The sequence below is a fragment of the Pan paniscus genome, chromosome 6, assembly GCF_029289425.2.
Source record: "Pan paniscus chromosome 6, NHGRI_mPanPan1-v2.0_pri, whole genome shotgun sequence".
Taxonomy (NCBI): Eukaryota; Metazoa; Chordata; class Mammalia; order Primates; family Hominidae; genus Pan; species Pan paniscus.
Window position 1 is genome coordinate 193,682,864 of NC_073255.2, and position 13,797 is coordinate 193,696,660.

The following is a 13,797-nucleotide window of genomic DNA, read 5'->3' on the forward strand; positions in this document are numbered from 1 at the left end:
GAGAAGGTAAGGGGACCACCTGGGTTCTGTTGTGAGAACTAGAAGGATGGAGGTCATGCTGACTAAGCTGGGGAAGGTGCGGGCAGGAGCAGGTGTGGAGAGGGAGGCATTCTTATGGAGGCTTAGTGAGGGGCAGTTGAGGATAGGGGCCTCAAGTTAGAGGCAGTATCTGGGCTGAGCCATCAGCATTCCCAGGGTCCTTAAGGTCATGAGCCTGAATTAGATCACCCAGGGTGTAGGTGTCACTGGAGAAGAGAAGAGATGAAGAACTGAGCCCCAGGGCTCTCCAAGGTTTAGAGTCCAGAGAGTAGAGAATTGACTAATAGAAGTTCAGGAGATGAAGCTGGAAAGGAAGGGAGAAAACCAGAAAAGTGGGATTTCAGGTGCCAAATAAAGACAGTGTTTGAAAGGAAGAGAAAGGTGGGTATTGTGTGATGGTACTGTTAGACCAAGTAAGGTTTAGCACTGAGAAGTGGCCATGTCATTCAGCACTCCGGACAAGTGATTTCTGTGGCGTGGTGAAGGCAAAAACCTCAGCAGATGGGCTGAAAAGAATGTCAGGATTATCTTCCTAAAGCATCATAGTAAAGCTGAAAATATCCACATCATATCACAAGAGAAATGTGTACCTATTCATTAGAATACATGTGAAAGAATGTTTATGGTAACACTGTATAGCCCCTAAACTGGAAACTACAAAAATGTCCTTCGAAAGCATAATGATAATAAATAAATTGTAGGATATTCACAAGACTTACTGATTGAACAGACTACAGCTACTCAAAATGGTATGAGTGAACGGCACAGACCTAACATTGAGTTGAAGAATCCAGACACACAAAAGTACATTTTGTCAGATTTCATTTATGGAAGTTCAGAAACAAGCAAAGCTCCTTGCAGTTTTTGGAAGGCAGGATCCTGATGCTCCTGGGAGGGTAACACTGGAAGGGGGTGCAGGGGGCTTCCAAGGTGCTAGGCATTTTCTGCGCTGGGGACTAAGTGCTTTTCCATAAGTGTGTTCACTGGGTAAAAATGGATGGAACCACAGGGTTGTGATTAGGGCACTCTGCAGCAGTAGACTACAGAGCAGTTACAAGAGGAAGGATCGGAGAAGAATTGGGGGACTGGTTATCAAGAAAACTTGAGCAGCCACTTAAGGGATATGGGGCTAGGAAAGCTGTGTTCTAAAGATGGGAGAAATAACAGCATGTGTATTTGCTGCTGGAAATAAGTCAGTGGAATTGCTGAGGGAGAGGGGAACCACACCCTGCAAAGTGAGGGTGTGGGGTCTGGTGCTGAAGCAGGGGGCGCCACAGGCTGCGTGTCCAAGAAGAGGTAGAGGAACACTGGGTGCAGCTGCATGAACTGGGGAGCAGGAGCACATTCTGACTGCATCCCACTGTTGCTGCTTTCTGGGTGATGCAGCAGAGGGCAAGGATGGGAAGAGCAGTGTTCCCAAACCAGCCACATCTGCATCACCGGGGGATCTATTAGAAATGCAAATTCTTGGGCTCCACCCCAGACCTTCTGAATCTGGAACTCTAGGGCTAGGGCTCAGCAAGCTGTGTGTTTTGGTTTTTGTTTTTTTGGGGTTTTTTGAGACAGAGTCTTGCTCTTGGCATGGCTCACTGCAACCTCTGCCTCCCGGTTCAAGCAATTCTCGTGCCTCAGCCTCCCGAGTAACTGGGACTACGGACACCCACCACCACGCCCGGCTAATTTTTGTATTTTTTGTAGAGATGGGGTTTCGCCATGTTGGCCAGGCTGGTCTCGAATTCCTGGCCTCAAGTGATCCGCCCACCTCAGCCTCCCAAAGTGCTGGGATTATGGGTGTGAGCCATAGCACCTGGCCAGCAAGCTGTGAATAGGCTTAAATTAATAAGTGTGACTCTGATGCATGCTGAAATTTGAGAATTACTGGACAAGGGAAATATAATAGGATTGCCAGTTAGTGTAGGGCTCACTTGACGTTAATATCATAAAGTGAAGTGAGACCAGCCATGTGGGTTACTTTTTCTACACCCGTAAACAGCTGTGTGGGTCTGACTAGGATGTAGAGTCAGATTTAACCAGGGGTGGGGTTTTTTGCCAAGTGACTATAATAAAGGGTGAATTGGTTGCAAGTTCAGAGTGGTTACAAGAGCCTGCCTTTGAATCTAGGCTGTTTAGAGAGGAAATTAATCCATGAATGGAGATTCGAAGGCAAGGGAAGCTGGACAGGAGAGGAGACCTGTGGAGTCGAGGTCCTTCAGGGAGTCAGTGTAGCAGTGGTTAGAGCTAAGATCAGAGGGGCTTAGTTACCGGTAATGCCACTTGGAGGACAGAGCTGAAGGAACTGGTAGCTAAGGTGGAGTTGAGGGACAGCCAGGATGGTAGAATGACAGTCAACTGTGTGCTACAGATGTCACCAAAAATTATCACCAGAGTGTGTTGGACTCTCAGGAGCTAAAATCTTGAATTAAGGGGCAGTGACTGAACCTGGGAAAGGTAATGGATGCGCAAGCCCAGTGCATGAGATTGAAAGCCAGGGATTTTAGCGGGAGGGAAGGGAAGGATGGTCTGGAAGTGGCAGTAAGGAGCACAGGGGGCCTACCTCCCTTCTGTGCCCGGTGGTTCAAGGGTGCAAAAGAGACCACAGCTACTCACGCAGAGTGCTCTGAGGATCACAGAGTGCTGCAGGGCATGTGGGAAAATGGACTGCTGAGTGTCGCAGCATAGTCAGGAAAAAATCCCGTCTTAGCTGTGAGACCAGGAGCACAAAAAACAAAAGGAAAAGTGAACTGGACTTAAAAATGTTTATGCTTCAAAAGACACCATCAAGAAACTGAAAATATAACACACTGAAAGAGAAGATACTTGTGGCATATATATGAAGGACTCCATGATAAAAATGGGCGAAGGATCCAATTGGACATCTCTCCAGGGACTGGCAGCAAGCAAATGGGCCATTGGTTCATGCAAAGATGGCCAGCATCACTAGTCATCAAGGAAGGGCAAAGCATAGCCACAGGCTGCCGCGCACACCCGCGAGTACAGCGGGAATCAAACCAGGAACCGCAGGGTTGGTGAGGATGTGGAGGAATCAGTCCGCATGCATTGCCAATGGGAAGGTAAAATGGTGCAGCCACTTTGGAAAAGTTTAGCAGTTCCTCAAAAGGTTAATTACCTTTGGACCCAGCAAACATATTTACCCAAAAACTTGCACACAAATTCTCACAACAGCATTATTCATAATAGCTAAAAGATGGAAATGACTCAAAGGCCCATCAGCTGACAAACGGGTAAACAGAATACGGTTCATCCATACAGTGGAATATTACTGGGCCGTAAAAAGGGGTAAAGCACTGACACATGGCACACATGGATGTGCCTTGAGAATGTTCTGCCTGGTGAGAGCAGATGCAGAGATCACCAAAGACATGGTTCCATTTATATGAAATGTCCAAAACAGGAAAATCTAGAGACAGAAGGTGGGTGAGTGATCGCCAGGGCTGGGAGGAACCAGGAGTGGCAGCTGAGGGATGTGGAGTTTCTTTTTAGAATAATGAAAATCTTCAGAAATTGATTGTGGCGATGGTCATACAACTTTATGAATATAATAAAACCTTTGAATGTAAGTTTTGTGGATGATATCCCAGTAAAGCTGTTACAAAGGAATCGTGCGGTAGGTAACGTGGTGACCGAGAGAGCCAGTGTCACAGAAGTTAGAGAAAGCAGCAGTCAGTATCAATCGGAGTTCATGGATGCTATCGTTCTAAAGCTGGAAGGAGTATAGCGATTAGAGCATGAGCTGTTGTTAGGGAAACATAGTACCTGATGATAACGAAATCTGTTATCATCGAAGGCATCAGTGTCCTCAAATTTCTCAAGAGGTGGCTCGACAGATTTCTAGTCTGATATTTTATTCTCCTATATGGCAAAAGTAGAATTTTGAAACTTGAAAGATGTTTTCTTCTCATTGTGGAAAATAGTTCTTGGTTATGTGGGGTACCTTGAGACTGAGCCTGAGTTGTTTTTTTTTTTTTTTTTTTAATTCCTACTGTCTTTCAGAAGCAGGAGTGTAAAACTGTCCTCAGATGCTCAGATGTTTGCTTCTTGTCAGTGGAAGTGGGAATATGGGTTTGCTACTTTAGCGAACTTCCTTGTTCATGAAGATGTTTTTTATCTTCTAGAAATATTTTGGTGAGCAGGGTCAGGGGTTTCTGTGTTTTGGAGCCTGAACCTGGAAGCCATAGAACTAGAAGTCGTGGAAAAAAAGGAAGGGTCGAGCCAGGTCTGGTGGCTCAAGCCTGTAATCCCAGCACTTTGGGAGGCCAAGGCGGGAGAATCACGAGGTCAGGAGTTCTAGACCAGCCTGACCAACATGGTGAAACCCCGTCTCTACTCAAAATACAAAAATAAGCTGGGCGTGGTGGTGGTTGCCTCTAATTCCAGCTACTTGGGAGGCTGAGGTAGGAAAATCGCTTGAAACCGGAAGGCAGAGATTATGGTGAGCCAAGATTGTGCCACTGCTCTCCAGCCTGGGTGAAAGAGGGAAACTCCATCTCAAAAAAAAAAGGAAGAGTCAACTCCAAGCTGCTCAAAATGTATCATATTGTGGCTCGATCGCTGGAAGCCACTATGAGGAAAATAGGACAGGAGATGTGCACGTCTCCTCCACGGTTCCCATCCCCCATCCTCTGTGCCCTGCAGGGCTTCCGAAGTGAAAGCAGAGTTGGAGACGAGAAGGGCAATCTGTGCAGGCTTTCCTTGTCTTTATGGAGTGCCAGGGTCTCAAGGAAGAAAAGGTACGAGCACTGTGAGGCCTCGGCAGCTCTGCGTGCTGGGGATTTGGGCAGCCTCTGTAGAGAAGTAAGAGTGCAGCACCCGTGTCCTGGTGTGGTGGTTCAGGATTTGCAAGGCAGAGTTGCTCTTTGTCTCTGAGTAACAGCTAGTGGGCTCTGCTCAGTTATCCGTGGTAGACATCTGCTGAATGAGGAGTGAGTTCACCTCAGCTCACGTTTAGAGATTGGCTTTAGGGCACCTGCCAGTGGAGTATTAGAGTGAGGCCCACGGCCTGGCCCCTCCCAGGGAGCTTGGTGTCCTCCTGCTGCTGTTCCTGCATGTGAGGCGCAGGGGACACTGGGACAACACGGATTTTTTAGTGCCAGGGTAGCTGTGTAGACCAAGTGTTGCGGGAGTTGATGGTGTAGAAAGCTCTCTGGAATAGGATTGTGAAGATCTAGGACTTGAAATGGGTGTTGACGTATACATAACCTGAAACCCACAATCCGAAAACTCTTAACACAAGAATGAAAGGGTTTTTTTGCAAACAGATTCATGAATGCAGAATTCCAGTATGTAATGTGGTCCCTGACATATAGTTGGCACTTAATAAATGTTTGTTACATGAATGGGCACCATATGTTGTATTTGGACTCTTGTATTAAAGATGAGGTATGTTGCCAGGCGCGGTGGCTCACACCTGTAATCCCAGCACTTTGGGAGGCCGAGGCGGGTGAGCACCTGAGGTCAGGAGTTCAAGACAATCCTGGCCAACGTGGGGAAACCCTGTCTCTACTAAAAATACAAAAATTTGCTGGGCATGGTATGCGCACTTGTAATTCCAGCTGCTCACGAGGCTGAGGCAGGAGAATCGCTTGAACCCAGGAGGCGGAGGTTGCAGTGAGCTGAGATCGTGCCATTCATTGGGCTCCAGCCTGGGCAATAGAGCGAAACTCCGTCTCGAAAAAAAAGAAACAAAGATGAGGTATATCTCCTGCCCCCTAGGAGTTTAGAGTTAGTTACACAAGCCCCTAGTGGTCCCAGTGACTGAAGGGACTTTGTTTTTCAATTCCAACTTACTAATTCTGAAGCACAATTATTAAATAGCGTGTTGCTATTAGTATACATTCTTATTTTATGTTACTTTTTTGTTTTTTAAATTATATGGTTAATATGATATGAAATAATTAAAATTATCTGCTTGCTCAGTTAGGATGGCTTTAAAGCAAGACCTCATCTCTTATATAGTTTTTAGATTAAGTTATAAATGTTCACTTTAGAGCTGCCTGAAGATTGATAGAGATGCATTTGAAAAGCATTATTTTTTTTTATTGATTCTTAATGTAGTAAATTACTGAAGTTATTTGGCGGCAAACAGAAATGGTCTGTGATGTGGTTCACATTTATTCTGATAGAGCCACAATTTGCATTAATTGCGTCGCGACTGCACTCACTTATATTAAAAGGCTTCTACTATAATTAATCCTTTTTATTTCAAATCATTTTGGCACAATTTCTAGCTATAAACATTCATAAAAGACAGACAGTTGAAAAATTCGTTACAGGTCTTTTCCATATACCTATTGCTATTTTTTTCATGACAAGTAGTTATTGATATGCTTCTAGGAACAAGCGTGGTACAGCTGGCTGAGAAGGCCAGTGTGAAAAATGCTAAGTGGATTATTTTGCATAAAAAATAGGCAGTTTTTGAAGTTGTATAATTAACCTGTGTTTAGAAAATACCTTGATTTATGCTTACATTTGTATCTCAGTTGCATACATTATGGAAATTTAATTTATAATCCATTTAGCTGATGCAATCATAGTTTTTAGTGCCATCATTTATTAGTGCTTGTATATTAAATGCTCTGAAGGTTTAAACCTGCCTTATGTAAAAAATGGTACCTATGCATTTACATTTTATGAGTCACAGTGGGATTTCTGTTTAAAATTCAGGTAGTTCTGATATATTTAACTAGTTTCACTGGTTTATTGTTACTAATGCAGAAATGGCAAACAGTGACCTTATATATTGAACATCAAATGATTTACACTTCCAGTTTACTTTTAAAGTCCACTGTACAAATGAGGGCTTTTCTTCAGCACCTGGAATCAATCATGTAGTTGTATGCAGAATGTTCCCCTTGGCTTTGAACTCGTCATTCATTTCAAAGTGATGCCGTTTATCAGTGCTCCAGGTTAATAGTATTAACCATCCTTAACTTTAAACAAACTGTGACTTTTCAACACAACTTTCTTTGCATTATCAGGAGATGATGACTATGTGCCTGTTGCCATTTTATTCATTCTCTCATTAAGAAACCCTTTTTTGCTATCTTTTCAAAATTAATTGGGTAATCATTAGTCCTCAAATCAGAAATAAAAGCACAAGGACATAATACTTTGGTTTACCTGGCAGAGGCCAGCCGCAGTCTTCCTGGAGGGGATGTTATGCCGGCTCTAGTTATCAGACATGCGCCTGAGCTCCTTAAAAAACAGCATTCTTCAGTCAGGAGTTCGAGACCAGCCTGGCCAATATGGTGAAACTCCATCTCTACTAAAAATACAAAAATTAGCTGGGCCTGGTGGTGCACGCCTGTAGTCCCAGCTACTCAGGAAACTGAGACAGGAGAATCGCTTGAACTCGGGAGGCGGAGGCTGCATTGAGCCGAGATCGTGCCACTGCACACTCCAGCCTGGGCAACAGAGGGAGACTCCGTCTCAAAAAAAAAAAAACAAAAAAAAAACAGCGTTCTTCACAATGTCTGTCATTTTCTGAAACAAAAAGCCAGTGGTACTCTAGATGTTTGCTTTTGGGAAAACCTCAACAGCTATTTTCTCATTTTCTCCAGTCGTATCAGTGGACGAGTCCTTAAAATGTGAATCTCAAGGGGTGTCTGAGCATGCCCTGTTGGAGTGTGTAAGTTCTGGAATACTTATTTAAGGATGCGCATTTTATAGACTACACATACGAAGTAGATTATTACTAAATACGGTAACTGGCTGGAAGCTATGACTAAGCAAAGGACTCACTCCCCACAGGAGCAGTGGCTTACAGTTGAAATGTTTCTCCTTTGCTGGAAGCTTGCAGAAGCACAGTCCCGGCTCTCTGGAAGCTACTTACTCCCATGTTATTAATTCACACAGATCTCTCTAATATTTACAGTGCATGATACGGTTGGGTGATGGCCTCTAGGTTGGAAGGGTGACTTCTGAGTTGACTGTCTCATGGATGAATGACTACCCCATAAAGTTTTGTTTTGATTTTGGTATTCCCTGGGTAGCACCATAGCCCTTGAATCTTAAAACAGTAGGATAAAGAGGGTCTGGGTCTATCACAGCATCTCCTGCAGCACAGCTCATAGTAGTCATTTGCAAGGTATGGTTAGTCCAGCCTTCACCTTCCCTCTCTCTGTCCTTCCTGCCGTCCCTCATTCTTGGGCAAAAATTCCAGTGCTGCACCTCCAGACAGTAGGAAGGCCCGTGACTGCCTCGTTGAGAGGGTTTCTTTCTCTAAAACTGTTCTCCACCTGTTCTCCACACCCTCTGGGGGTAATTAGACTACTTCTGTTTGACCTGGGAAAATAGGATCACTGTAAATACACATCTCTCTGAAGACTGGATGTTTTCTCTTTTTTTGAGACGGAGTTTTTGCTCTTGTTGCCCAGACTGGAGTGCAGTGGCACAATCTCGGCTCACTGCAACCTCCACCTCCCGGGTTCAAGCGATTCTCCTGCCTCAACCTCCCAAGTAGCTGGGATTATAGGCATATGCCACCACACGTAGCTAATTTTTTTTTATTTAGTAGAGACGGGGTTTCACCATGTCGGTTGGTCTGGAACTCCTGACCTCAGGTGATCCAGCCGCCTCAGCCTCCCAAAGTGCTGGGATTACAGGCGTGAGCCACCGCACCTGGCCTGACTAGATATATTCTAACACGAATGGCTTTTGTAGAGGAAATTGAGATTTCTTGTTTACTTCCATTCCTTTACCTTAAGTTAAAAAATTGTCCAGATGGACCACATGGAAACAAGATAATTAATGTCTAACTGCATGTCTAGCACAGTGCCTGGCACCTAGTACCTAGTAAGTGCTCAAGGAGTGGTAACTGTTGTCTCTATTGTCTTTATTAGAAAACTTTTGGCCGGGCAGGATGGCTCACACCTATAATCCCAGCACTCTGGGAGGCCGAAGTGGGTGGATCACCTGAGCTCAGGAGTTTGAGAAAAGCCTGGCCAATATGGCAAAACCCCGTCTCTACTAAATATACAAAAATTAGCTGGGCATGGTGGTGGATGCCTGTAATCCCAGCTACTGGGGAGGCTGAGGCAGGAGAATCGCTTGAACCTGGGAGGCGGAGGTTGCAGTGAGCTGAGATCGTGCGGCTGCACTCCAGCCTGGGCAACAGAGCAAGACTCCGTCTCCAAAAAAAAAAAGAGCATAAGTAATATTTCTTGACATGTGAAAATCACATGAAACCCAAATTTGGAACATAGCCACCCTCACTCATTGACACATTGTCCATGGCTGCTTTTGTGCTGCAGGGCAGAGTGGCATATGCGGTTATGAACTGGGACCCCAAAAACTGTGCTCAAATCCTAATACCCCATCCTGTGGGCACGGCCTTGTTTGGAAACAGGGTCTTTGCAAAGTTTAGGTGAGGTCATCTCATCTTAACCCTCCTCAAGTTAAGATGAGGTCATAGTAAATTAGAGTGGGTCCCAAAATCCAGTCACTAGTGTCTTGATAAGAGAAAGAAGAGATTCAGACCCAGAGAGCACACAGGGAAGATACCTGTGAGAGGAGACAGGAAAGTGGGTAAGGGAGCCACAAGCCAAGGCCCACCGAGGGTTACCCTGAGACACCAGGAGCTGGAGACGCAGTGAGGGCTCCTCCCCTGGATCTTGGACCTGTGGCCTGTGGAGCTGCGAGGCCGTGAGTTCATGTGGTTTTCAGTCTCGCGGTGTGTGATCATTTGCCGTAGCCACCTCGGGAGACTAACAAACCTGCAGTTCCTGAAGGATTCACCATCCTTCTGTTGAGGAGGAGCATTTGTTGGCTTCTGTCTCACAAGAAGGATCTGTCTCTTCATAATTCCACGATTTCGCTCCTAGGTGGTCTGTTCCAGAGTTCTCTGCATGCTTAGTGCGTGCATTGAATGCCTGCATGGGATCCTGGAGCACGGTACCTGCCCACTGAATATCAGCTTCCATCTTCGGTACTATGAGGAGAAAATACCTGCTCTCTTAGGATTGGGTTTAATATCAAGTTGAGCATATGGCTCTTTGTTTGTAGAAGGCTTGTATATTCGATGCTAACGTTGTCACTGTTCTCTTTTGAAGGCTCTCTATGAGAACATGCTGGTGGAGCTGCCCTTTGCGGGCTTCTTTCTTTCCAAGTTGCTTGGAACCAGTGCCGATGTGGACATTCACCACCTCGCCTCCCTAGACCCTGAGGTGTATAAGAATTTGCTCTTTCTGAAGAGCTACGAAGACGATGTGGAGGAGCTTGGGCTGAACTTCACTGTGGTGAACAATGACCTGGGAGAGGCGCAGGTGAGGGGTCAGGAGGAGGATTCACGTACCTGTATAGGAAGTAGCAGCATCTCCTTGTGTGTGGAAGTCCATTTGTGTTACAGCGTTTGACTTCCGCACATTTTAGCTAGAATGACTGTGGCTGTGAGTTAGACGTCGGAGCATATAGCTCCAAAGCACCTTAGCCCTGGCGTCTGAGCTGAGTGCAGTTCCTGCTCCCACGCATGAAGCCTGTTCCTGCCCGGCAGCCCCTCCTGCGGAGCTCCGCTCTCGAGGCTGCGGCCCAGGCTTGCTGCTTGTCTGGCTCTTCCCGGTGCTGGGGGTGGCCGTTCAGCAGCTTCCCGGCAGGACCCCTTGCTTAGTCCTCACTCCTTGCCTGCTCAGAGCCACCTCAGCTGCTCCAGCACTGTCTAGGGGGTGTGTTCATTACCCATCTGGTTACTTTTGTTACTTACATCCTTTTTAAAAAAGAAAAAAGAAAGGTCTATATTAGAGATTCAAACTGATTTTCTTAATAACAGCTTTATCAACATGTAACTCACATACCATAAAATCTGCCCTTTTTAGTACATGATTCAGTGGTTTTTAGTATATTCGTAGAGGTGTGCAGCCATCATCACGCTAGCCAATGTTAGCACATTTTCCTCGGTCTACAGAGCAACCGTGCACCCATTAGCAGGCTCCCCCACCTCCCGCAGGCAGCCACCAGTCCACTCTGTCTCTGCATGGGCCTGCTGTGGACACTTCACATCGATAGAGTCTTTTTTTTTTTTGAGATGGAGTTTCACTCTTGTTGCCCAGGCTGGAGTGCAGTGGCGCAATCTCGGCTCACCACAACCTCCACCTCCCGGGTTCAAGTGATTCTCCTGCCCCAGCTTCCCGAGTAGCTGGGATTACAATGCGCCACCACGCCCAGCTAATTTTTGTATTTTTAGTAGAGATGGGGTTTCTCCATGTTGGTCAGGCTGGTCTCGAACTCCCGACCTCAGGTGATCTGCCTGCCTTGGCCTCCTGAAGTGCTGGGATTACAGGCGTGAGCCACTGTGGCTGGCACGACAGAGCCTTTTACGTGGTCTTCCTTCACTTGTAGTTGTATGGATCAGGACTTCATTCCTTTTCTGGCCAAATGATATTCCATTATATGGATATACCACAAGGTCTTTACTGGTTGATGGACATTTGGGTTGTTCCTATGTTTGGGCTAATAAGAATATTACTGTTATAAACATCCACATACAGCATACTAAAATAATTATTAATGAGTTAGTAACATCTGGGATTTGCTTCAAATACACTCTGAGCATCCATAATCTGAAAATCCAAAATGTTCCAAAATTCAAAACTTTCTGAGTGCCAACATGAAGCTCAAAGGAAATGCTGATTGGACCATTTCAGGTTTTTGGATTAAGGACTCTTACTGATAAGTATAATGCAAATATTCCAAAATTTGGGGGGAAAAAATACAAATCCAAACACTTCTGGCCCAAGTATTTCACTCAGATAAGGGATACTGACCCTGTGTGGTGAGAACAGGGGCAGGAAGTGGGGCTATCAGTTCCAGAGACTGGCCGGGAGGTGTGATGCCTGATGAACTGGCTGTGTGGGGTTGGGAGCTCATACACTGTTCTGTCTACTTTAGCGTGTGGGGCTTTGTTGTTGTTGTTGTATTGTTTTGAGACGGGGTCTCACTCTGTCACCCAGGCTGGAGGAGTCTAGTGATAGCATCTCGGTTCACTGCACCCTCAGCCTCCTGAGTAGCTGGGATTACAGGCGTACACCACCAAACCTGGCCAATTTTTGTGTTTTTTGTAGAGATAGTGTTGCCCTGTGTTACCCAGGTTGATCTCAAATTCCTGAGCTCAAGCGATCCTCCTGCCTCAACCTCCCAAAGTGCTGGGATTACAGGCATGAGCCACCATTCCTGGCTAATTTTTGTGTTTTTTATAGACATGGGTGTCTCCCTATGTTGTCCAGGCTGGTCTCAAAGTCCTGGGCTCAAGTGATCCTCCTGCCTCAGCCTCCCAAAGTGCTGGGATTACAGATGCAAGCCACCATGCCTGTCCAAGAGCCATATTTATTTGGTTACAACTTATTTAGTTGCTTTTGTTTCTGCATATTTTTCCATACCATAGAGCTGAATTTTCACCAATGTGAAATTTAGATAATTTGGCGGGGGGGGGGGGGGGCTGTTACTGTCATTAGGAAGTACTCGACATCCAGTGATGTCGCTTGCTGCTAGGTCTTGCACCACCTAGTGGCCTGATTTCTAAATGGCATAAAAGCCTTCGGACGGTGAGTGTTGTGGTGACCTGCCTGAGGCCTTTGCTAATGCGAGTATTTCCCATTTTTCCTTCTGAAATAAATGTTAATAGTGAAACGTCGCATATGCAAGAATTCCATTAAAGCACTGCCGATAATACTGGAATCTGTTAAAAGCAAAAGTGTGAAGTTAAGATGTTCCAATTATTCATAGAGATTCCCACTGAGTTAAAAAATTATAGATAATGTATGAGAATAATTATACTAAAGAGCCTAATGAGAAAAATTAAGAAATTCACTAGTGAAGCACCTAATTTAGAGGGAGATCTTAAGGATTTCTGTAGAAATAAATAGGTAGTCCTCCTTACAAGTTTTTAAGTTTATAAAGTATGATTTAAAGACTTGTAATATGCAAATACTTTATTGTGTCAGCAGGTTATGTTAATTCATCATCCCTTTTAAAATATGGTGCTGCTCTCAAATTTGTTTTTTTCAGTGTAATCAATTTGGCTGTTAATCTGTTCAATAGTGACCATGAAATTTTAGACGACTAATTTACATAGAACTCTTTCTAGCAGAAAACGCTAAGGGTTTAAGAAGGACCCACAAATAATCATCTGTTAGGTAGAAAAGATTGGACTTGAGTCACGACACCCTGGTTCAGGTCCCGGTTTGGCCGCTTTTCTGTGAGGCTTAAGGAAGTCACAAGACCCTTCCTCATCTCAGACAGGGGTGTGAGTGCCGGAGGATGAAAAGAGCTAATGGAAGTAGGTCATGTACGGTGGTGTCTTGTGGGGCTTTATGGATTCCAAGTGAAAATAGACCTTCTGGAGGAGCAGAAAGGACAGCTCTTGGTATCTTGCTGTCCTGAGAACTGCTCCAGTTAAATATATTTGTATTTAGAGGAAATTTTAAATATGTCCCTCAGATCTGAAATTTAGCACTTATGTGACATGATTTTTAAGTACACATAGTTGTTTAGGCTTAGCCTGAGAGAGAATTTTAAATTAAAAGTAGTGTAACCGTTTAAAAGTTATTAGAGGGGCTGGGCGCAGTGGCTCATGGCTGTAATCCCAGCACTTTGGGAGGCCAAGGCAGGCAGATTATTTGAGGTCAGGAGTTCAGACCAGCCTGGCCAACATGGTGAAACCCTGTCTCTACTAAAAATACAAAAAACTGAGCCGGGCGTGGTGATGTGCACCTGTAATCCCAGCTACTCGGGAGGCTGAAGCACAAGAAT

At 45.1% G+C, this 13,797-nt stretch overlaps 1 protein-coding gene across 1 annotated transcript in view; it reads left to right on the top strand.

Moving 5' to 3' along the window:
* The window catches only part of UBE3C (ubiquitin protein ligase E3C), a 131,628-nt gene that overhangs the window by 100,150 nt on the left and 17,681 nt on the right, over window positions 1-13,797 (top strand). The window contains exon 19 of the mRNA XM_034965364.3: window positions 10,107-10,319. Coding sequence (XP_034821255.1) covers window positions 10,107-10,319 — 213 coding nt within the window. The remainder of the gene's footprint in view (window positions 1-10,106; window positions 10,320-13,797) is intronic.